Here is a 22,683-nt window from a genome sequence, read left to right as displayed (position 1 = left end):
CTCCGCCATCCCTTCTAGTGGTATCCTAGGCTAATGGACGCGGTGAATATTCCCGTGATATAGTGTTTGAGGTATCCCCACAGCTGTTTCCACACGAGTGTCGGTACGCCGTCTTCGCCAGGTGCGGTAGATCCTTTCGCCGATTTGAGTGATCTCTAGATCTCTAGCTCGGTGATAGGTTGCCACGGGAGTTCTAGAGGTGCTCGGATGAGCGAATCTTCGTCCGGTTCGTCCATTTTCGGGAAGAAAGCATCTAGGAAAGCCTGCGCCTTTTCCTTGTTTTCGGTGAGCTCGTTAGTGGCAACGTGCAAGGCTGGGATGCACCCCCAGGCCTCACGCGGTTTCGTATAGATAGCCGCTTTCCAGAGCTTCCCTTCCCCGGCTTCGTCTAGGAATTGTTTCTAGTGAGACGCTTTAACTTTCTCGATAGTCCGAGTCCATATTCGTCGTTTCTGTTGCATCTCTTGAAAGAGGGTCGTGGAGCGGGCGTCGTGTCGCCCGAGCTCCGCATAGCTCTCTTGCCACTTCCGGCGTAGGTAGTTGACCTCGGTTTGTTGTATTTTAAGGTCTGGGGTAAACCAGCGTTTAGAGTATAGTGATGGTCGTAGGTCGGGAGTGTATCTATCTACCGCCGTGGTAGTCGCCTCTATGAGCCGCTCGACTACCTCATCTAGCGCTGGTCTCGTTTTCACCCCCTTCCACAGGCCTATCTGTCGAAGCACGTCTTCGGCGATCTTGGCCCAGTCCGCGCGGTCGTAGGCTTTCTTCGCCTTAGCGGCGGGCTGGCGCCGAGGACTCAGGTTCCATTCCGAGTATGTTACGCGGTGGTCAGACCCGTAGTTCTCGTGGTAGAGATGGCACTTGATGAGCAGTTCTGGTCGGTTCGTGACCGTCTGGTCGATAGTGGTGCTCTTCCCTGGATCGTTGAGGGGCCAGAATATCGCTATCCCTCGTGGCAGATAGCCGTGTAAGCCATGCGTTTGGAAGAAGTTGATCAATTCGCTCGTATCTTCAATAAATTGCGGTTAAATGTGGTTAGTGCTCCACGCCGGGTGGTGGCGGTTGAAATCACCTAAGAGGATAACGGTTGTTATCCTTTGATCCTCCTAGATATTAGATGTTATTGTGTTCTAGATCGCCGTGAGTGCTAGTTCTGCTGACGCCTCGTTGGGTGTCAAAAGCGGGACGCATAAGAGGTAGACCGAAAACATAAGAAATTGAGAGTCGGCTATCCAGATTTTGATGGCTGTGACGTCAGGGTGGTTGTAGGCGATCTGCCGGTGGGAGGAGGTTGAGACTTTCCGGTTGATATAGATCAGACTGCGAAATCGACCTGCATCAGTCTCGGTGATCGGTCGGTAAAGTCGCCAGGCGCTGTGGTTGACGTGTGTTTGATAAGTGGTGATAGACGGTTCTTGGATCAGGAGTATATCCAGATCTTGGCTCTGGTGGTCGTTGATAAGCGCTTCCATCCTAGGCCCCGATTTCATGATATTTAACTGTAGTATATATAGGTTTGCCCCTAACATTGGGAGCTAAAGGTTGCCGGCGTTAGGCACTAGCGGTCACTAGTTGGGTGATCACCACCGCAGTCGAGGCATCGGGCTCTCACCCCCGGGGGGCACCGTTCCCGTTCGTGTTGGCTAGCGCAATGTCCACATCGAGGCGTTTCCTTGCATGACCATGCGAAGTGTCCAAATCGTTGGCACCGGAAGCATCTCTTTCTTTTTAGTTCGTAGCGTTCCACACTGCCGATGAATCTCTGGCCAACGATAAAGCCATTTTCTAGTATAAAATCGGTCCCTTCCGCGGTGTCGAACCAGATGCCGAGGGATGCGAACTTCCCTAGCGCCTTATCCTTCTTCTTAAGCCACGCGATCTCTTCGATCTGGAATCCTCGCCCGGTAAGTTCATTCTCTTCTATGATTTTCTCGATCGCCTGTGCGTTTACGTTTTCTAGGTTAAAGTTATCTATCGGGGTCCGGTGTACCACGACACCGAACCGTAGCTTGACCAGTTTCGTGTTATTTCCTAACTCGTTCAGCCATTCGCTATTATTGCGGGCCGCTTCCGCCGACTCTAGGTCTTTGAACCGGATCACGTATCAGGTTTTCGTGGTGCCAACCCCGGCCACTTGGGTATCTTATGTGGACGGTGTGCTTAACAGCGCCGTACGGATATGGGTGTTCGCGGTCTCCGTTAGGAGATATCGCCCAAAGTTGTTTTGATCGCTCATATCGTTGTCCCTCGGGTCGATAAAGGACCGCTGAGTGCTGATTCGGACGCAGTTCCGATCCTTGTCTATGTGTTGGTGGTTTGGTTGAAGAGGCGGGTGGCTTGCTGCCACCGCGGCCCACGATTTTACCACGGGTGTGGACGGGAGCGCATCGATTTGCGCCCTTAGGGCTCGAACTTCCTCATGGAGTTTCTCGTTCTGCGTTTGGAGGACGTTCTGGTCGTGCTTTACTTCAAGCAGTTCGTCTTTAGTGGATTGTATAAGCTCGGTTTGGTAGGCGATCGTTTCTTTTAAGCCATCAATCATACGCCAGATGTCCCGAGTCGTGACGCGCCAACTCTTGTCTACGGAGCTCGTGATCTCGGTCATTGAGCGAGCTGCGTTGGAGTAGCCATCGCTGAGCCGAGCCTGTCTTCTGGTCCGCGGCGCGGTAGTCGAATCAAGGTTTTCCGACGCGTCAGTCACTGCCGTTCCGTGGTTGTGCGAGGAGGCCCGGGAGCACCCGCATGTGGGCCCGCCATTCCTTCCCGCTCGGTACACAACAACAATTTTATATCGCCTTTAGGTACCTAATTGATACCGGTCGGGTTGTAGAGCGCCTCAAACTGTCCAAACGGTACAGGATGGATCGAAATCAGTTTCACCACTAACACACAGAGATTCTTTCTCGAACCCTCTTTCGAAACACACTATACCTATTACAGTTACTCCGCCCCTGACCCCTGTTCGTGGCAGTATTCTAATACAGTTGTAAATAACATCATAAAAATGGCTTCGGTATTAGGCTTGTATGGTCTCGAAGGTTTCTAGAGCGTCGATCCTGCAAACAAGTCAAACAGACCGGTGGGCAGAGGGGGGATGTCTGGTCACACTTTGCACACGTCTCCACCCACCTTTGCCCAGCCGCCCTTATTCCTCAGCGCTGAACACTGGTCGAGGGAGGGAAGAGTACTCCGTACACATAACTAGAAAACTGGTGGGTGTAAGTTTCTTTGCAGATGCCCTCACCAGTCGGCAACGCAAGTGTTTTCTCGCGATCCTATTATATGTGGATGGATTTTTAGCTTTATAGCCCCGCAAATAGCAGTCCGCCACGTATTAGCGGCCGACATTCAACCATCTTGCTTTAAGGCGCCCGAGCGATAGGTGTCATTGTGTGGTCAATCCGATTCCTGGGAAGATCGTAATCCTACCCCACATGGGATCAACAGAATGCTCGATGTGGGCTGTCCGCCAATCCAATTCCCAGTCCTAACGCCGTGAAGTCACCTGATGGTGGACTTCAGGGCTGAGGACGTGCCCCTCCTTCAGCTGGGAGTCAGACAAAGAACTCTTCACAAAAATACGAAGGACCTACAGATATTTTATCAAGGCGTCGACATCATTCCATGGCAGCAACTCTGGTCTCCAGATTGGATTTAACAGTGGTCAGATCAATATGCCTCCAGGTGAGCTGGGAACCGGACACGACCAGGGTCGACTAACTAACCGCCACTTCCCACCCTGCCTAGAGCGACCGGAAACTCCAACCAACCCGTTCTCGACCGTCCCATTCGCGCGCGACCTGGACTTTGTCAGTCGCGATGCACTGCTTCGTCGGATCCACGAGAAAAGCTTAGTCCCAGGGTCGAGGATAGCACTTGTTGGCCTCGGCGGTGTCGGGTGAGTGTAGAGCGACCGGCCCGTGGTTTATTGCTTAATTGCTCACAATTCGAAGGAAATCGCAACTTGCCATCGAATACTCCTACCAGGTCCGATCCGAATCACCGGCCACCTGGGTTTTCTGGGTCCATGCGAGTAACGCAGCCCGATTCGATCAAAGTTTCCGGAGCATCGCGGACCAGGTTAAAATCCCGGGTCGTCAAGATCCTAAAGTTAACATATTAAACCTGGTCGAAAACTGGCTCCGGGATGAGAAGATAGGGAAATGGGTTTGTATCCTTGATAATGTCGATGACGATCAGCTTCTTTGCTCGGTTCCGGCGGCAGGCAAGGGAGATCCGATAAGTGGCCTAACGAACGCCTCGACAAAACCACTATTAGAATATGTTCCTCGAAGCGGGAATGGCTCTACCATTATCACGAGTCGGACCAGAGAGGTTGCGTTGAAAATGGTCGATCACAAGGACCTCATTGAAGTTCAACCGATGGAAAGGTCCCAGGCGCTGGACCTTCTCCAGAGAAAACTTGCACAACCAGAGGAAAGCCAAGAAAGCCGACAGTTAGTAGAAGAGCTCGAGTTTATGCCGCTAGCGATCGTACAGGCGGCAAGCTACATTAGAAATCGAGCCCCTCGCTGTTCTGTTTCGCAGTACTTAAGGGACTTCCGAAAGAATGACCTTAAAGTGAGAAGGCTTCTGGAAATGGAGGCGAGTCACTTATACCGCCGGGACTGGGAAGCAAGCAATTCGATTCTGGTCACATGGCAAATATCGTTCGATTATATCCAACGAACAAAACCATCCGCAGCGGACTTGCTTTCTCTCATGAGTTTTTTTGATCGGCAAGGGATTCCCGAGAGCCTTCTCTGGGCTCGAGGTGAAACCAATCGCAATCCTGATACGGGTTCAAAGCTTTCAGACGACTCTAGTGACGATGGGGAGATATCTGTATCAGATATAGACTCCGATTTTGAAGATGATATCACGATTCTCAGTGCTTATTCATTCATAACTGTCGGCGAGGATACAACAATCTTCACGATGCATCGGCTGGTGCAACTGATTATGCGTATGTGGTTGGAATCTCATCGACAAGTAGAGCAATGGAAGGAGAAGTTTATTGGCAGTCTGTGCCAGGAATTTCCGACAGGTGAATATGAAAATTGGGAAAAGTGCCGGTTACTCTTTCCGCATGTCAAATGCGCGATACCACCTCACTTAGGTTTACACCTGTATGTGAACCAGACAAAGGTTGGAATCCAAGAAGGATCTCTCGGTGTTCCCAGTGCTGATCAAGAAAGTAGCCAGTCACTGCCATAAAGGCCTGTCCAAATGGAGATGTCCAGCAGTCTAATGCAAGCGAAAGCTTTACACCAGGCGGAAGCTGCTTTAGTATAGACTGTTGCTGCTCTTGGACGTACCCCCGCAGTCGAGACCGCATTGTTTTCGCAGATGGAATCTGGGGTTGTGCTGGGGCAAGTCTGGCATATGCGATAACGTCATGAAATTCGGCATGCTCGATGAATCGGAAGGGGAGGCGTGAAAGGGAAAGCAATTTCAACAGTTTATGTTCCCATGCTTCTTGCGTAAAGGGAGTCGGGGTAGCTGGTGCGTTTTGGGCCTTTGAATGAAGAGAATCATTAGTAAATCCCTAAAACGAAACCTCGGAACCCTGGCTTAAACATACCGCATTTATAAGTAAACCATTGATATTGGTCTTTTGTCTGGTGGATTTACGACAGGTTGGTCCAGCTAAATGCCGATGAAGTGCAGTTGTTCCATATCGCCCATTCGCTGGATGGTCTAGGACTTTATGGCATTGACGGCATTTCGCGCCTGATTTTCCAGTCTTTGCATTAGCAACTTGATCGAAGTGCTGCCAGCAAGCTGCTGTACGGTTGCCACTCCAATGGAGCCGTTTCCTGCGTCCAAATTCAGTTTCTAACCACCAAGCGACAAATTCATCCTTTGACATATCAGAGTATAGAACGAATTCAATGGATCGACCAGGGCCAACGCGCTCGAGTGAAGGAGGTACCGAAGGGGGAGGAATCGGCGTAAGAAACCCGGGATTCGATACTGAGTCACTTGTTTGCTGGCTTCCTGAGAGATCAGGATTATGGAATTGGTCGTTCGGAAAGGAGAGACCGTCAATTGTATCCCCTTCGTAAAGAGATGATGGGTAGGCATCCGAGAATAGAGATAACTGGGACATTGTTAATTGAATGGTCCTTCGTACTGCGTAGATCTAGAAGATAGATAGGACTTAGAGGGTTGGATGAGACCTACTTTGTACTAAAAAGTCCACCTGTGCTAACAAACAGATTCAATGTTCCTTTCAAATTAGGCCTACTCTCTCTATCAATGTAATGTATCACATTGCGACCCATTTATTATAGGGATCCTCTCCTGATTGGTTCAATTCCGAGGGCTGGTCGAGGGCGGCCCTCGAATGAGCCCTCGAATTATGCGGGCCGCCCTCAAATCGGAGATCGGCCCTCGTTTTTTCGCTGAGTCAAATGCCCCCGAACCTAGTGTGAAATCAACCAGAATGCTTTCATATTTTAAACGTCAAAGTCATACTCATCTCTTATAAAGCCATAAAGCCCTTTCATTATATAGAACAATAGTAAGAAGCCTAATATCTACTAGTATTAATATAATGAACCTACTAAGAGGGGAACGTCAAGAATTAATATGGTGGTTGTTAGATGTAGTTTATGCATCACCTGCCTACATGATGAATATATATTTCTTGATACTGAGACTACAGAATTATAGATTTCTATAACAATAAACTACCACTACATCTCAACATATGATAATTCTGTAATTATACTATCACCTGCTATGGTTCATCAAAATAGAAGTGAATTCCCTCGAATCTCTAAGCGCATGTATGAAAATATCTAGTAAACCTACTATTAAAACAAAAACACTGTTCAAAAACGGTAATCTATGAGGGTGAATCAGCAGAATTATACAGCTCAGTTAGGAAAGGTCGCAAAATTTTATGTAAATGAGGGCGGATGAGGGCTGATGACGGCGGCCCTCGCGAGGGCTGAGGGCCGGGCGAGGGCGGGCTCTTACCTGCCCTCTGCCCTCGCGGGTCGGGCGGAGGGCGGGCGATGCTCGCCCTCTAAATGTTTTTGGCGAGGTCTAGTATCCAACGTCAACGATCGGTCGCAACTGAGCTATTGCCGCGCAGGGCCTTACTGTAGCCTAAGTCCTGTTGAGCAATCGAGGAACTGATGCCAGGTAGAGCGCCGAGTAGATCTATACCGGGGTATTGGTCTGCTCGTGAGTGTTGTCAAGTTATAATCAAGTTAAAGAGTCACAGTAATCCAAAAGGTAAACACAAGTAACAATGTGTGATTGAAGACGAAGAACTAAACTAAGTACATGAGGGAGTGTCCTTATATATCTTTCGTTCCTACTCCCTTGAGTGACTCCCTGGAGTCACTGCTTGGAGTCGCTGGTGACCCCCGGGTATACTCCCTGGGAGTAGATCTGGAGTCACGGTCACGTGATGCGCTTGGCGGTGAAGGACGCTCGGGTTTGTTATTGAGTAGAATTGCGATTTGCTGGCCCGCCGCCCGTTTCGGCGCCCCCCTCCTTGGGGTTTAGCGCCCGTGGGACCCACGCCCGATCCAGTATCGCGTCCGTCCATTTATGGTTTAGCCCGTCCGTAACGGGTTTGGCGCCTCACCCTAGCCCCGGTCGGGTTCTGCCGTCTCGCACCGCCCGTCTCGCGACGTCCGCCATCTATATAACCCGCGGTGCGTCGCTCAACGACAGCTCTCTTCTTTCCTACGCCGATTCTCCCCTTTCCCCCTCCATTATGTTTCGCCGGCGCCATTTTCTGGTCTACTGACGTGGCCCCTGCCAGCTAAAAACTCTGCGCCCCGAGCACAGCCTGCTTCCCCACTCGCGGAAATTTGAAGGAGTCGTCGGTCTGACCCTGCAAGTCACCGGGGTCGCCCTTGATTTCCCAGTTCTATATGGCTCTATACACTCCTCGTTTTATACTGTACGCTACGGAGGGTCGCTGTCTTAACCGGTGTGCATCTCACCCTCGGGCTGCCTGATAAATGGACATGTGAAGAGCAATGTACGAGGACTACTGGCCGCTCTTTGTCTCAGGCTTCGGTTCGCGAATGCCACGCCGCGCGCCACCAAACGGTCACCTTTGCTCTTTCAGCCGACTTCCGGTTGAGGATCATCGGTGAGTCGCTCATTAGACCCGCTTTCGCTCACTAGCCAACCGCAAAAATGCCTCAAGGAGCTCTGGCGCTGAGCTGAGGCATCACAACCATCCATGAAATTGATGGCTTGCATGATCGGCTTGCGTGATCGGCGAAGTGTAGGCTGCCGCTGGGATTGAGGAATTTTTTCTTGCCAATCTCTTCCCAATCCATCAGTTGTCAGCTGAGGTGTCTTGAAGGCTGCAACGCCACACGGTGGGTACTACGGACCCAACACGCCCTTCGACGAGGCAGGTTGGCTAAATTCGCCCGGAGTACTCTCAAGTAATCGCCCGACGCAAGCAGGGAGTAGTATCAACAAGGCAGTGTTGTCGCGGTTCTCGGTTGTGTGGGGTCTGCAAGGCGATATACTGCATGATTCCCAGCTAGTAATGCTCTGGCGGCGCCCGGGTATTAAAAAGGCTGACTGACCTCCTTTTCATTTTTTGGATATGATTCAGAGCGGACGTGGATACACCAGCCCAGTTACCGCTGCACTCTTATTCGAGGTTATTGCTTTATTATCTGTCGGTATCTACCTCCGCTATGTCTTACCACTTTCTGGGAAATGAGGGTGGACCTTGATCAAATCGACTTCTACCATGGCCCAAGTCGCCCGCCGCCTTGCACTAGTGCAAAAAGCGTGCCCCCCGCTCCAGCTCATGTGCCACGATACTTCCAGCAGTCTTTTCCCACTGGGTTCGGCTTCCGTCCAGGACCGTGCGAGGTATCACTAGGACAGTCAACGCCACCGGCCGGTACAACTCATGACTGGAACATATTTGACTTCGAGATCAATCATGTCTATGGTCCTACTCGGCCTGAAATGACGAAAGATGTCGAACCCGGAGTGACAACAAATATGCCAGCTACCCGTGATATTTCGTTAGATCGTGGAATTTCCGCGCTGGCTTTCTCAGAGCCAGTGCCATTGACAGACTCCGCGAGAACAATCCCATCTCCTGCAGTGCCAGGTCATCTAGACCCCATTCCTTCTGATATGCGGGGAGATGATTTACCGGGTATGTTGGCAAAACACATGATGATGAAGTAAGCCATCATCCTCTCATTGTCTGACTTTTTTTCCGCTTTTTTTAGACGCTGTTCATGATACCAAAGAAATGGAGACTTCTCAACTCTCGTGCGTACCTTGTGTGACCGCACCCATGCCTGCACCCGAACAAGCGAACTGTGCCTCTAGCAACCTATCTGTGGCGGGTGATTCCCAACAAGAATCAGCCAAGCGGAAGTTATCTACACGGAGCCCTCATACAGTCTGTACCCTGGGGGCTACGAAAATTATACGGAGCCGAGTCAGACATCTTACCTAGGTGAAAACCCATGCTCTAGGGCAAACGAGGCTCCGGGGCGGGCTGAAGATTCCAGCACTGCTGAAGACACCTCAGCCACATCTGGCCTGTCCGCATCGCCGACCGTGCGCTCTCCTCCAGGATGTTCTCGTGTTTGAACGACACTGAGTTCCAATGTCCCGGTGCGCTATCCGTCGATAGCCGTGGTTGTACCATCACCGTTCCGGAAGCAAGGAGCCGCCAGAAGAAGCAAAAGGGCCGCTGCGGCAGTATGCAAGAAGCGACTCCGCTTAGGTCGAGGCACCAGCAACCACCAAGATGGGAACACCACCTATGATAAAGAACAGCTGTGTCAAAAGAGGAAGAAACGGAGACCTTCAACCAGGCCACTTTCCGACCCTTCGGACTCTTCCGATCCCGTTTCATCTCATCACTCTGGTGCTTTCCAGGATGTACGCGGGAGTGCTCTCCTCACGGTCGAATCTCATTCTGGTCTGAAATCGGCATATTTCTTTACTTTCGTACCCGACCCTAGCCCGATGCTGTCTCGACCCCACACGGCGGTTATTCCAGGGAAACTAAGACCGTACACGTCATACGAGAATGCGCTACTGGTGCGGCTGAAGGAAAAAGAGGCAATGTCATGGTCTGAGATTACGGCTCACTACCCAGGCCGAAATATGTCATCCCTTCAAGTCCACTATTCAACCAAATTACGCCACAAGGCCAGCTCTCGGTCTGTAAAACCGAGGAGGCGCGAATGAGAGAGGCTATGCTGTCGGGATATTTCTTGTTTCGCGCCTGTCGACCTTTCGCTGTATACAACATCCTCCGTAGCCACCTGTTTCAATACAAGCATTAAGTGCAGCATTGTGTATTCTGTAAATCAAAATTCAAATATACAGATTTGGCTGGCAGAAAATAATAGTGCCAGGTGTCATATGACTTTTGGCCTGAAATCAGGCAGAGGGGGAGGGGGGGGGGGGGTGTTTATCAATAATATGAACACCGAAGCATCACTTATCAACCAACAGGCGGGTTGGGGTTTTGGGCGGGTTTTGGCGAGGCCTAATCTGGGTATTAGGTATTGCACATGAGAAGCTGGGCCCATCAACTGGGGCCCATCATAGTTGCTGTCCACACAACTAATATTTTGGTGACTAGCATGTCCGTAATACCATCTTGCACTTCCGCTCAGCTCGTTTATTCAATCTGATCTGTTTTTCACAACTCTCTAGATGTAGCCTCATGTTCTATCTTTCCGTCCAAACCTCGGCTTGACCACCACATTACATTCACTGTTCTTGACAAAGAAACCCTCGCGAACTTCCGTGCCAAGCGTTCTGGTTCTTTCAACAATGAATAATTTGAAAACTGTGGCCAAGGTCTTCAGCATCTCCATCCATGCGAAGCTTTCAGAAAGTTAGTGCTGGGGCCTCTGGTTGGCTACAAACAAAACACGGAATTATAACCTACTTTCTTCCAATACAGGCTCGTGGTCCAAGAGAAAACGGATAGAAGGAGTCAAGCAACGCCGAAGAGTCGCTGCCCAGCCACCGTGATATGTCATATTCGTCGGGGCGCTTAATCTCCGGTCAGGTTTTGCTTTCAGAAGATATGGGATCACTTACCACAAAGACAGCTGGGTTATGATGAACATTCAACGTCGGCACACTCACCAAAGTCTGCGTTACTGGTTAGCTTCTCCAATATTGTGGCAATAGAAAGTAGGTGTAGGTAAACCAAACTCACCCCTTCTGGGATAAACATGCCGGCAATAATCTTGCCTCCGGCAGGTGTCACCCGCTCTAGTCCCGTGGCACTGGTTGGTTTGAATCGCATCGTTTCCCGCAGCACAGCATTCAACACAGGGAGCCTGTTCGCAGTCTGAAAATCGGCCACCCAGTCACTTTCCATCACTCCAGGAAATGCCTGATCCAGCTCTGATTGTAATTGTCTTTGTACTTCCGGGGACCGAGAAACAATATCAACCACATTAGTCATGGTCGAGCTTGTAGTATCACTACCGCCAACAATAAATGAGATAGACTCGGCAATGATCTCCTTCTCGGATAATGGACCCCCAGACTCTGGGTCTTTTGCTTTAAATAAGAAGCTAAGGAGGTCATGCCGAGAATTTTTCTGATCCTTCCGTCCATAATAGGCCTGTGTACCGATTGCTGCCAAGTTGGACGTCGCGCGTAGCCCATTTGGCCAGAATGGATCCAGGAAAAAATATTTCATGATCGGTCGGAGGATTTGTGGGAGATGACCCAATGCGTTGAGAACCTCGCCGCGTGCATCAATAATGGCTATCAGGTTGAGGTGATCTCGCTCTTTATCAAGAAACCCGAACGGCTTTCCAAATGCATAATCCCCTGCACACGTCCCGTCAGCGAAATAATAATGATAATGGACCTGTGGGGGGCCTAACCTATCACGTCGAATGCCAAGTAGTTTGCTCGTAGAAATTAGTCTTCCATAATTGATCTAAACAGCTTTGGGCCACTCACAGTACTCATTGAAATCCAGTTGGACCGTTCCAGAGTTTTCAATGCGACGGTGGAAGCATTCCATCAGTTTCCGTATTTGCATCGCCATATAAGGCTCGTATTCGTTCAAATTCTTTGCCGAGAATGCCGGGCTCAAATATTTGCGCTTTCGATGATGTATCTGCACATCCCTGGTATTGAAAAGTACAGGCTCAACTTGGTGAAAGGGTAAAATAGTCTGTAAATGTTAGTTGGGATGGTGAAATTGAGTCTTACTGGACTTATCTTCATAAAAGGGGCCTTTGTTGAACCCAGATTTGTGCCCGTAGATTGCTTCTAAGGCGGACGGATCGGATATAGAAATATGATTCGGTGCTACCCGGACAAAATTCCCATACTTTTGGTGCTGTTTGAGAAGAGTTTCGGATCGTCTTGTGTAACGACATTGGAAAACAATCCATAATGAGGACACTTTCGCGAGAAAAGGGCCTGGAATATGTGCTAATGGGCCAAACCACACATTATAGATGATATGTAGCAAAATCTGTGAGAGATGAAAAGTAAGCATTATAAAGGATAAGAAATAATCATGTCTTAAGTCTCACACATGCGAGAGATGCAGATAGCCAATCCGCAGAGGAGATATTTCCCAGAATTTCAACCACTGTTGACATCTTAGATAAAAAGCATTCGTAAATTGGATCAACGTATGTGAGCTACTCGATATTCTTATATACTCGAACCCGGGAATACGTCGGAATGATTCGCAATAACCCGACTGGAGCTCAATTCCCCACATAGAGCCAAGTACAATGCGTGCGGGGAAGCAGAAATCTGTGGGGGATTCCTTCATAATTTCGCATTATGTCTATCATGTACATACCATATATCAAGCCGACGCTTCCGTGCCCAGTTATTTTTCAGTATGATAACGCACCTACGCACACCGCGTATATTATTCAGGGCCTTCTACGTGAGATGAATCTAAATGTAATAGATTGGCCTCCCTATTCACCTGATTTAAACCTAATTGAGAACCTCTCGTTGTTAAAGGCCGATATATTAAAGCTACGGCCCTGGCTCCGCGATATGCGTAATAATGAGGATACATGGGGAGAGTTCGTAGATGCACAGGAAGCATGGGAGAAGTTAACAATTCACCACTTTGTCAATCTAGCTGAGAATATGTCGCATCGGAAGAGGTTGTTAAACCCCTGACTCCGACAGGTAACGTATGCCCGAGGTGTCAGTTGTAGATGACTGGGACACCGAATCATCCCTAGCCTCCACAGTGTAATTTATTCCCTCGAGCAGGACTTCCGCTTAGCAGTATGGGGATCCCGAGGCTTCCCCGGGATATCTTGACCAAAAGGTAAATAGTCTAAGTTTCCACTTCAGGCCCTTCCGCGGCTTCCGAGAAGCCGGGTACATACTTCCAATTAGCAGAGTGGGGCTCTGGTTCTTAGCGGTTATGGAGAGATAGCGACTATGGAATTTAGGGCGATATGCACTACGTAGGGACTTCTTCGCTCCAAAGCATGTATATTCCATTTTACGACTTTTGCCTGTTTGAGATCACTTCCATCAAATATCTTCGGCCTTCAAAGCCTAAGTTCTCATTCCAAGTACATACAGGCCACCAGCAGTAGAAACATCAATATATGCGAGAGAAGAGGTACGATCACTCAAAGATAAGATTCACAAGAACTTCCAAAGGATCGTCAGGAACTGCGGTCACCGCCTCTATCAGGCTGACTTTCTTCTTTAAGACTGTTCCGGGGTTGAAACGTCTAATAAATAGCGATAGGACGATTTTCTGTTCAATGCTTGACAGACTATAGATTATTTGTTCAGCAATGTGAAGATTTGAGATGGTATGCGATGGAAGACTTACTTTTGTCCAATGCATTGTCGAGTTCCCCGTGAGAATGGATGAAAGTTTGCCAGCAGATGTCGCCTCTTTTCGTCATCGACCAACCATCGAAACGGGTTGTATTTCTTGGGGGAGTGAAACACATTGTCGCTGTGCAGATAATACAGGGGAGATGTGCTCACATTGGTCTACAGAAGGTCAGTGGCTTCCAGTGGACGTAAATAGTTGAATTAGAGCTTACTCCATATGGGAAGTAATGTTTCTTGAAATACCAGCCATCTGATGGGACAGTGCGTGGAAGGCGAGTGTGACTAGGACAAGCGAGCCGCAACCCTTCCTTGACGCACGCATCAAGGAAAGGCAGTGTATCGAGAACCTGTATTGTCGGTCTGGAATCCATAGTGGGCATGGCTGTGCGGATCTCATCTTGCAATTTCTTATATGTCTCAGGCTGTTGCAGCAAATTGTGAAGGGTCACAGACAAGGATGTGGCTGTGGTATCTGTGCCTGCAACAATCATGAGCATACCCTCAGACACCAACTGTTCCTTCGTCAGTTGGGTAGACTTCTTCTCCGCCATGGAAATCATATTTTTGAACATGGTCCATGAGCCAGAAGAATGCACGTCTTGCAAGCCAGCCTCCGCTTTCTGCGCCAACTCAATAAATCCATTAGGGACGGCACATATTTTGTAGTTGTTTGCCCACTGGATGAGATGCCGGAGGAATGGGAAATATTGGAACTGAAAAATGTCAGTCTCAAAATTCTATCCCTCACCCTGCCCTTGAGGCTTCGTGACGGGAAGGCAGAACTCACAAAAAGGACCGCCCCATTTGCCTTGTCAATGGCCTCAAAGGTCGTTGACTCGAAGTTGTTCATATGCAGCGCGCCCGTGGACTTCCCAAAGCAAAATTCAGAGATTGTATCAAGCGTCATGCAACGGAATGCGGGGAACAGAGGGATCGTTCGACGTTCCTTTGCTCGCTGCTCAATCCTATCCATTAAGTAGAGGGCCTTATCATATATAGACGACTCGTGCTGAATGACATTTGCACGGGAGAACGCGTGGGACACGAGTCTCTTGGCCTGGGAATGATGTTGACGATCACGGATGCTGAAGAGATTGGGGCCTTGGTCCTCAAAAGCACGATAGTAATATTCAGACTTTTCGAACTTGGAAGTTTGTGCGTAAATGATGTCCGACGCTTCGATGTCGTCAAATGAGACTTCATTCGGCGATATCCTCATTATTGGTCCTGATCCTCTGAAGTAAGTTGGCGATATTCATTTGGTAGACACAAATTTAACATACCGTATTTGCGATGCAGGCTATGAATTTTCAAGTGCTGAGTCCCTCTAATCTCTAAGCTAAAGAGCCAACAGCGAGACACCTTAGCGAGAAGCGGGCCTGGGATGTGGCGCAGAGGATGGAGAAAGATATTGTAGATGCATTGCCCCAGAATCCACGCAATCAAGAGAAAGAGGATGTTGTATGCAATGACAAACATGGTAAGATTGGGGAATCATAGAAAACACGGAAGAAATAGTGACACAAGTTCTATGTATATTGATGGATATCCGATCTAATATAGTCACTCTACAAGGCGCTAGTAATTACCGGAACAAGGGGTCTAACTATTAACTCAGGTCTAATTATCAACTCATAGAACGAAGCAAAATACAAACAAAATCCTCCGTAGTATGTGTAAGCGGCTGTTCAGCCAGCTATCCGCGGCCTTCGTCCGCGGATACGCGGATACCCAGGGATTGCTTCCCGGCCTTTTCCCTAAAAACTCGGGGGATTCTCAATCCCGAGGTCCCGTTTCCCACTGAGTCAGAAAAGTCCAACGTAACCTCTGATGTGGAAACTGTCAGTCTTAGAGATGGTGAAATACCAAGGACAGGGCTGGTTCAGCGTCTACCCCATCTGGTAAACGGGTCAATTGGGAATCCTCGAGCTGTCACATGCCAATACTAGCCTCAGGCATATAGAACCTCTCAACAGCAGTCTCCCAAATAGTTCTTCAATCAATACTCCAGCTTTGTTTCAAATTACAGGATATCCCTACGCACTACTGCCGAAAGAACCAATTGAGAGACTGTCGGTGGATAATACTGAAAAATCTGACCACGCCGAGAGGGGTAAACTTTCGACATCAAAGCGGGGCGAGCGTGGGTCCATACCAGCGGCCGGTTTGTTGGGGGATTGACCGCGGGTGAGCTTTCCCCGGTATCCCCGGCTGCTGGTAAATTAGTAGGAGCTGTTGTTGATCATGACCCCAGAAATAAAGGGATGTGCATATAATAAGTATTTCCGTAGATCCCTGTAGACATATCGTAGTCCTCCACTTGCAGACAGCGACACAATGGCACCCCATAGATCTCCAACTGTCAACCCCCAGGCATTGGGCAATTTCTTTGACGACGTCGCCCGTGTGCTCGGAGAAGACAACATTTCCCGCACCCCTAGTCATGGCGCACTCGAGGGTACTCAAGGCCAGAAGTCTTACGGCGATCCATTTTCAGCCTCAGGAAACCACACACCAAGCGGTGCCGCTCGACCCAGTACTGTGGAAGAGGTCCAGGAGGTCGTGAAGCTTGCAAATAAGCACAAGGTGTGTTTGTGGACAGTGTCACGGGGAAAGAACCTGGGGTATGTCGTCCATGATGTATATCGCTCCTATGCCATCTGCATATCACTAACGGTCATAGATATGGTGGATCCAGCTCTGTCGTCAAAGGATGCGTTATCCTAGATCTGCACCGAATGAACACGATCGTCGAGGTAAACGAAGAGTACGGATACGCGATAGTCGAGCCGGGTGTATCCTTCTTCGACCTTTACGAGGAAATCCAACGACAGGGCCTGAACCTCTGGCCATCGGTGCCGGCCATTGGATGGGGTTCTGTTTTGGGAAATACCATGGACCGAGGCTTTGGATATACGCCCAATGGAGAGCATTCGCAGTCACAGTGCGGCATGGAAGTTGTGCTGCCTAATGGTGAATTGCTTCGGACGGGTATGGGAGCGATGAAGGATAATAAAACGTTCGCGCTATACAAGGGGTATGTTCACAGTTCATTGGCTCGCCTATGCTCTCACCCCAATAACATATTGACTTACCATCCAACAGAGGCTTTGGCCCAACCCTTGACGGTCTGTTCTACCAATCCAACCTCGGTAAGACTTAACGTTCTCCCATCTCCTCAACAACTCAATCACTAACAAAAACAGGTGTCGTCACCAAGATTGGCATGCATATCACTCCCGCCCCCGAGGCATACGCCACTCTTGAAGTCAGCGTTCCCAAGGAAGCAGACCTCATCCCTCTCACCGGGACTTTGTCAGACCTGATGCGGCGCTCCATCATCCTCAACTCACCTTCCATCGCCAACATCTTCCGCATCGCGCTTACATCCAAAGTCCCCGAGGTTCACGCCAAACTGGCCCCGTACATGGAGCCCAACTCATACGTACCTTACAGCGTACTCGAGGAAATCCGTGCGGAACATAACTGGGGATTCTGGAAAACCTACTTCTCGCTATATGGCTCAGTCGAAATGCTCCCAGCGTTAATTCAAACCGTGCAACGCGCGTTCTCCACGATCCCAGGTGTGAAGATCGAATGGCGCGAGTTTCCCGGATCCCCAGGCCGCGCCATCACCGCAGCAGAGATCAAAGAAGAAGAGATTCCGCACAGTGGCATCCCAACGCTCACCCCACTGGGCATCGTCGACAGCCGAGCCGAGAAGGGCGGTGCACACGTCGACTTCTCGCCCATCATCCCTCCATCCGGACGTGAGTTGTACGAGTGGTACATGACAGCGAAGCAACGCACCATTGACGCGAAGTTCGACTTCTTCGCCGACTTCCATGTCTACCCGCGCTACGTAGTCGGCATCGAGCTGGTCATCTACACGTCCAGAGAGGAGGCACGCGTCCTCGAGTTGTGCAGGAACTTGCTGCATGATGGTGCGGAGCAGGGATATATGGAGTACCGCACGCATGTGCGCTACATGGACCAGATTGCGGCCAAGTTGGACTTCAACGGCTTTGCGTTCAATAAGTTTACAGGACGCTTGAAGGATGTGCTGGATCCCAATGGGGTGCTTTCTCCCGGAAAGTCGGGCATTTGGAATGAAGGTGTTCCATAGATGCGTGAATAGCTTTCCACAAATTCCGATCGTACAGTACATGCGAATGGACGTTCTACAGAAGTACGAGCAGAAGTTCCATGAGCCTCATAATAGAAGGCGCAAGAGAAGTGATGCTACTTTATGTGTGTAAGAGCAGGGCTGGCTTGCAACATGTTCTCAACCCTATGGGTTCAATGTACGCAAGTCAATGCATATATATTCCGTGCATCCATGTTTAGCTACGTGTATTCGGGAATATGGTCACCTCGTTGGGGCGAGTTCGATTTTCCTGTGAACTAAGATATTCAGAGTGAAGATCTAGTAAAGTTGTTCTTGTCAGGACTGCAAACAGGTAGCGTGCTACATAATTAAGTGATCAGCAAATGGTTCAACAAACCAATCACCTGCACACACGAGCCGCAAGTGGAGAATACGCACAACCTCTGGTACTATGGCCAGTCAGGGCGAGTTGTTTAACGCCCAGGGGAAAGGCAAAGCGCTAAGTCAAGCCTAGCCATTGATTGACTAAAGATAGCTATGCCAAGTAAGATAATTGTACAATGTAAACTTGCTTAGGTACGCATAATCACACGTTCACGTCAAATGGTGGCGGCAGGTTGTTTTGTTAGTATCCTTCCCCTTTCAAAGAAGTAGGAGCAGGGGAATAGTGGCTAAGTGAGGATAGATGTTGGGCGAGGGTACGATTACCAGCGAGCAGCCTGCGATGATCCTGAGGTAGTCGTTTAATCTCGTCCGTAATATCATCGGCAAATACGGTATCGCGGAGGGATATATCTTTAACTTTGGCAAGACTGGTTTCGCAATGGCCTTACCGCGACCGCGAAAGTCATTACGAGGTCCGAGTTCAGCGGTAAACCTCCCTTGGGACTTCAACTGGGCGAAAAAGGCCCTATCATACCAGATACCACGCAGCTATAAAGTCTGATGAAAACCACATTATTTGTGGGGAATGGTCGAAAACACTGTGCTGTCTCAGCCGTAACATGGGCCGATTCCGCCATTCGATACCTCCATGCCCTCTGACCCAAAACACGGAGCGATCCAGCTCGATAACTGTTCGGCCGATCAGGTAGATACCTCTTTCCCTCTAACTAACAACATGGACCGATTCCGCCAGTCATTCCTCGACTGGAGGTGGATACGGTGGAACTCATCCAGGGAGATGGAAGATGTCATGCTCTGGGCGCACTCCAATATTCGTCGATATTGGAAACTGAGAGCCAGACGCAATATCAACCGTCCCTGGAGCAAGACTCAACGATGCCTCCGAGCTGAACAAGCCCGGGTTAACAAATTGCCACGCCCACGCGCTGGATGGGGATAGTGAGAATGATTCTGGTGTAAATCCGGCTACATTTGCGGCACGTTGATTTGTCAGTCATATGTGGTACCAAGAAATGGATAGGCATTGTTACCATCAAAATCAAACGCAGTGATAAGCCTCATCAAAGTATCTCGACAGCGCATGACGGTTTCACTGCCCTTGTTCAGCCCACGTAGGACCTCCATAGCTGTCTCTAGCAGACTTCGCAATTCAGTTACGGAAAATGTAGATAATTGCCCGGAGTATGCCGGGATTCTTTTTATCAGAAGGATTCCCAAGACCGCGAGGGAGGAGTTGAAAGCTGCGCGTGGTTAGTACTAATCAAACACATCATAAGAACTAGGGTATGCATACTATAATAACAAGAAAACCACCAAGCCCCAAGCAGATTCTGATCATTCCTGGAACCGGCTAAGATACTTTTGCTGATTTGTAGGATATCGCCACACGTGCGGACTAAATCCGCTAGCAAAACTGCACTTGAATTCCGCAGCCATTCCGACTGATGTTCGTTCGAAAATGTCATACCCGGAAAATCGAGAAATTGACTGAGGACTGGGCGTAGAATAAGTATTCTCGCACCGAGGAAGCGGAGAGAAAGTAGGACGCGGAGTCTCGTGGTTCCGACCGTCAAAGGGACATCATCCAGCGTGTCCTGGGAGGCTATTATTTGTAAACAGGATGGGAGATTATCCTGCCACTGGGCTAGTTCCCAGCGCAGTTTGGAGATCTGGTTGAGGCTTTCACTCATGGGGAGACGAGGGCGAAGCCCGAGATTTTGGTCATAGAGACGCTCCAGGGCGTCGCCCATGATGTGAGCAATAGACCTATCAAAATTAGTCAAAACTGCAGAAATTTTCGAGGGAAATTTGCTTACATCATAGCATCAAAATAAGCCAGGCTGGATACGGTAACACCACTGGGCACATTGCTGAATGTTATATAGGGGCTGGCCTCGAATCTCACATGGGTCAAGGGAATCAAAGGGGGCCGACCGTAAGTCACGCTCAGGAACCTGATCGTCATTAGTATACTTCGCCATATACGGAATTACAGACACATGCCGATCATTCATAACACACCAATACCATGATCTCCTGCGCACTTCCCGATCGGTTTGCGACATGCTCTTCGAGTCCATAATATGAAGACCAAGTTGGTATGCCCCTTTCACAGCCAGGCCATGTAACGTCCAGGCAAGCGATGAAGATGTAGTTCCTTCAAGGTACCCCTCCATCAAAAGGAATAATTGCACTAAGCACGTCAGTGTGAGTTGAACGCAAGCCATTAAATGTGTGCCATACCCATTTCCAATGAAAGACGCCCTAAAATATCTGATTTCACCAATTCCATCGCCCGCTCAAAATAAATACTGGCCCTCGTGGCCCTTTCAATATTCGGTGAAGTCGCCGTCATGACATTTGTCGCGAGGGCGAACACGACATTCAGAGTCCCCAGCCAGGATCTCCGAACACTCCGAATCCCGTCAATCTGCAACTTCCTGTAAGTGTCTCGGAACGAGCTTTCATAGATGCAGGGAATCATCAGATTGACGGTGGTGAAAAATAAATGCAACAAGGCGTCTGCTTCCACTTGAGGGGGAAGCGCGAAGGGATCTACGCGAACTCTTCCCTGAGACTCAGTTAGACTGCTGATACCCGATGGTCTTCTTAGGAATGCATCGAAGCGGTTATCGTTTGATTGGCCAACTTCGGTGGAAACATCTATGCTTGAGAGAGGTAAATTGTCGGCGGGGTTGACCGGATGGCTAACGGCATGAATGAAGCGCAAGAAGGCCACATTAGATGAAGCGCCTTTCAAATCGTTAGACAGGGTCCCATAAAACAATTTGCAGTGATAAATTGAACTGTACCAAAATATTCTTCTTCGTCAGCCCCATCTTTGAGTGCCACGGCGCCCATACCATCCACTCCATCGTCTTGATCCAGCGGCCCTTTCATTCCCGGACTACGTCGGGATTCATGGTTCTCCTGAATTGTGGGAGAGGTGGCTGTATGCATTTCAGGGCTATCGAATTCCTTGTCTGGCCCAGATAGCCGCAACCTTTTTTCTATTGCCTGTAATCGCTGCTCGAGCAGACTCTCCTCTTGCCTACACGGATGAGTTTGGATCGTGTAGACATCCTGAACAGATTGACTCACCGCTCACTGCTGCCGTTAGTTATTGCTACAGGCTGGCTGTACGGCTGCTCATATCGGCACTCCGTGTCCATAACTTCGCATGTCGAACACGGTCGTGCACCATCACACTATATTGAAAAATTCAGCCATCAACTCTAGAATATATGGCGATCGTATAACATACACGAGACTTGCGGACCCGACAGGACCGACATGCCACAGATACTCTCTTGCGTTTCCGGCCCTGCGTTTTTGTCGGTCGGATGTCGGAATCACCCGGGGTCGAAGACTGAGGACGCTGGTCTGCCATGGGATAATTATGAGAAGAATTACGGAGTAAGGAAACCTCGGAATATGTCGGGAGTTGCCCTAGTGAAAGATCTGGGGTCCACTTCTGACCAATCACAGTTCGGTTGCAATGGGGAATTTCGCCTGGAAGCGGGGGAACAGCCCCCTTTTTCATTTGCCGTTGCTTCTTCACAGCGCGCACCTACAAATTGATGCGTGTATGACATGCTGTGGGGATATTCCTGAGTACTGCCCCATCTTGTAAAAAAAAACTATTTGCCTAAATTGTCAATTACGCACTGTAATACAGTTACGGTTGAAACCTGGATGTACATTTCAATATATTTTTTGAGGCTCAAGAATAGGCTTTATATATTAGTATATAAGTCTATCGCAGTTTTTTAACCCAATAAACCAAATATGAACATTAGGCCTTCACAAAGTAATTTATTATATTGTTAAAAGAAAACGTTAAATTACTAGCGTGTACAGATAATTGACACAGACTTCCTGGATGTACGGAAGGGGGATTTAATGACGATGAGCCTGTTCCTGCATACTATAAATAGCAGTCTTGTATCCTAGCTTATTATGGGTAGCTTCCACGGTTTTATTCGGTGAGCAGAAATGAAAGTTCGACGAGCAAGAACACGGTCATTGATAAGATGAAAGATCTACGGCGTGGATCGTAGATTGGGAAAGTATACGGAGTATTGGTAGATTATATGCAATACAGCGTTGGCAGGTGGCTCAAAATTCCTCATACCCTGTGTTCTCCCAATATACAGTAAGCCCCGGAACACCCGGGGCTAAGCTACCCGGCACGATCGAAATGAATTTTACATTGAAATGATCACCTATATTTCCAACCTTGGGATGTGTAAGTGGAAAATGACCCACCGGGGATACCGGGGGTATACAAGCAGCATCCCCGCTATTCCGTCGGGGAGGAAACA

At 49.1% G+C, this 22,683-nt stretch overlaps 8 protein-coding genes across 8 annotated transcripts; 3 read left to right on the top strand and 5 right to left on the bottom strand.

The window, feature by feature from the left end:
* Window positions 1-155: 155 nt before the first annotated feature.
* Window positions 156-2,605, bottom strand: N7525_004661 (uncharacterized protein; the record flags this gene model as incomplete). The annotated part of the gene is given in 6 exon segments (XM_061213120.1): window positions 156-401; window positions 420-1,009; window positions 1,073-1,106; window positions 1,203-1,499; window positions 1,613-2,079; window positions 2,176-2,605. The coding sequence occupies 6 exon segments, from the start codon at window positions 2,603-2,605 to the stop codon at window positions 156-158; spliced, it is 2,064 nt and encodes a 687-aa protein (XP_061070141.1).
* A 1,069-nt stretch (window positions 2,606-3,674) lies between these two features.
* N7525_004660 (uncharacterized protein) lies at window positions 3,675-5,217 on the top strand (the record flags this gene model as incomplete). Its single annotated transcript, XM_061213119.1, has 2 exons — window positions 3,675-3,898; window positions 3,954-5,217. The coding sequence occupies 2 exons, from the start codon at window positions 3,675-3,677 to the stop codon at window positions 5,215-5,217; spliced, it is 1,488 nt and encodes a 495-aa protein (XP_061070140.1).
* A 2,350-nt stretch (window positions 5,218-7,567) lies between these two features.
* Window positions 7,568-7,756, bottom strand: N7525_004659 (uncharacterized protein; the record flags this gene model as incomplete). Its single annotated transcript, XM_061213118.1, has 1 exon — window positions 7,568-7,756. The coding sequence occupies one exon, from the start codon at window positions 7,754-7,756 to the stop codon at window positions 7,568-7,570; it is 189 nt and encodes a 62-aa protein (XP_061070139.1).
* A 953-nt stretch (window positions 7,757-8,709) lies between these two features.
* Window positions 8,710-10,215, top strand: N7525_004658 (uncharacterized protein; the record flags this gene model as incomplete). Its single annotated transcript, XM_061213117.1, has 4 exons — window positions 8,710-9,163; window positions 9,240-9,359; window positions 9,386-9,601; window positions 9,653-10,215. 4 exons carry the CDS (start codon window positions 8,710-8,712, stop codon window positions 10,213-10,215), a joined length of 1,353 nt encoding a protein of 450 aa, XP_061070138.1.
* A 708-nt stretch (window positions 10,216-10,923) lies between these two features.
* Window positions 10,924-12,052, bottom strand: N7525_004657 (uncharacterized protein; the record flags this gene model as incomplete). The annotated part of the gene is made up of 4 exons (XM_061213116.1): window positions 10,924-11,034; window positions 11,083-11,136; window positions 11,204-11,829; window positions 11,965-12,052. The coding sequence occupies 4 exons, from the start codon at window positions 12,050-12,052 to the stop codon at window positions 10,924-10,926; spliced, it is 879 nt and encodes a 292-aa protein (XP_061070137.1).
* Window positions 12,053-13,624: 1,572 nt separating this feature from the next.
* N7525_004656 (cytochrome P450) lies at window positions 13,625-15,064 on the bottom strand (the record flags this gene model as incomplete). The annotated part of the gene is made up of 4 exons (XM_061213115.1): window positions 13,625-13,778; window positions 13,838-14,004; window positions 14,058-14,558; window positions 14,633-15,064. The coding sequence occupies 4 exons, from the start codon at window positions 15,062-15,064 to the stop codon at window positions 13,625-13,627; spliced, it is 1,254 nt and encodes a 417-aa protein (XP_061070136.1).
* Window positions 15,065-16,182: 1,118 nt separating this feature from the next.
* N7525_004655 (FAD-binding oxidoreductase) lies at window positions 16,183-17,971 on the top strand (the record flags this gene model as incomplete). The annotated part of the gene is made up of 4 exons (XM_061213114.1): window positions 16,183-16,469; window positions 16,529-16,882; window positions 16,951-16,997; window positions 17,052-17,971. 4 exons carry the CDS (start codon window positions 16,183-16,185, stop codon window positions 17,969-17,971), a joined length of 1,608 nt encoding a protein of 535 aa, XP_061070135.1.
* Window positions 17,972-19,124: 1,153 nt separating this feature from the next.
* On the bottom strand, window positions 19,125-21,749 carry N7525_004654 (uncharacterized protein; the record flags this gene model as incomplete). The annotated part of the gene is made up of 9 exons (XM_061213113.1): window positions 19,125-19,324; window positions 19,390-19,599; window positions 19,827-20,125; window positions 20,176-20,313; window positions 20,381-20,552; window positions 20,603-21,112; window positions 21,172-21,410; window positions 21,461-21,567; window positions 21,624-21,749. The coding sequence occupies 9 exons, from the start codon at window positions 21,747-21,749 to the stop codon at window positions 19,125-19,127; spliced, it is 2,001 nt and encodes a 666-aa protein (XP_061070134.1).
* Between the last annotated feature and the right edge of the window lie 934 nt (window positions 21,750-22,683).

The sequence above is a fragment of the Penicillium rubens genome, assembly GCF_028828025.1.
Source record: "Penicillium rubens strain IBT 27055 chromosome Unknown utg000002l_segment0_segment0, whole genome shotgun sequence".
Classification (NCBI taxonomy): Eukaryota; Fungi; Ascomycota; class Eurotiomycetes; order Eurotiales; family Aspergillaceae; genus Penicillium; species Penicillium rubens.
Note: the sequence above shows the minus strand (reverse complement) of the source record. Positions and strands in the feature narration are given on the sequence as shown.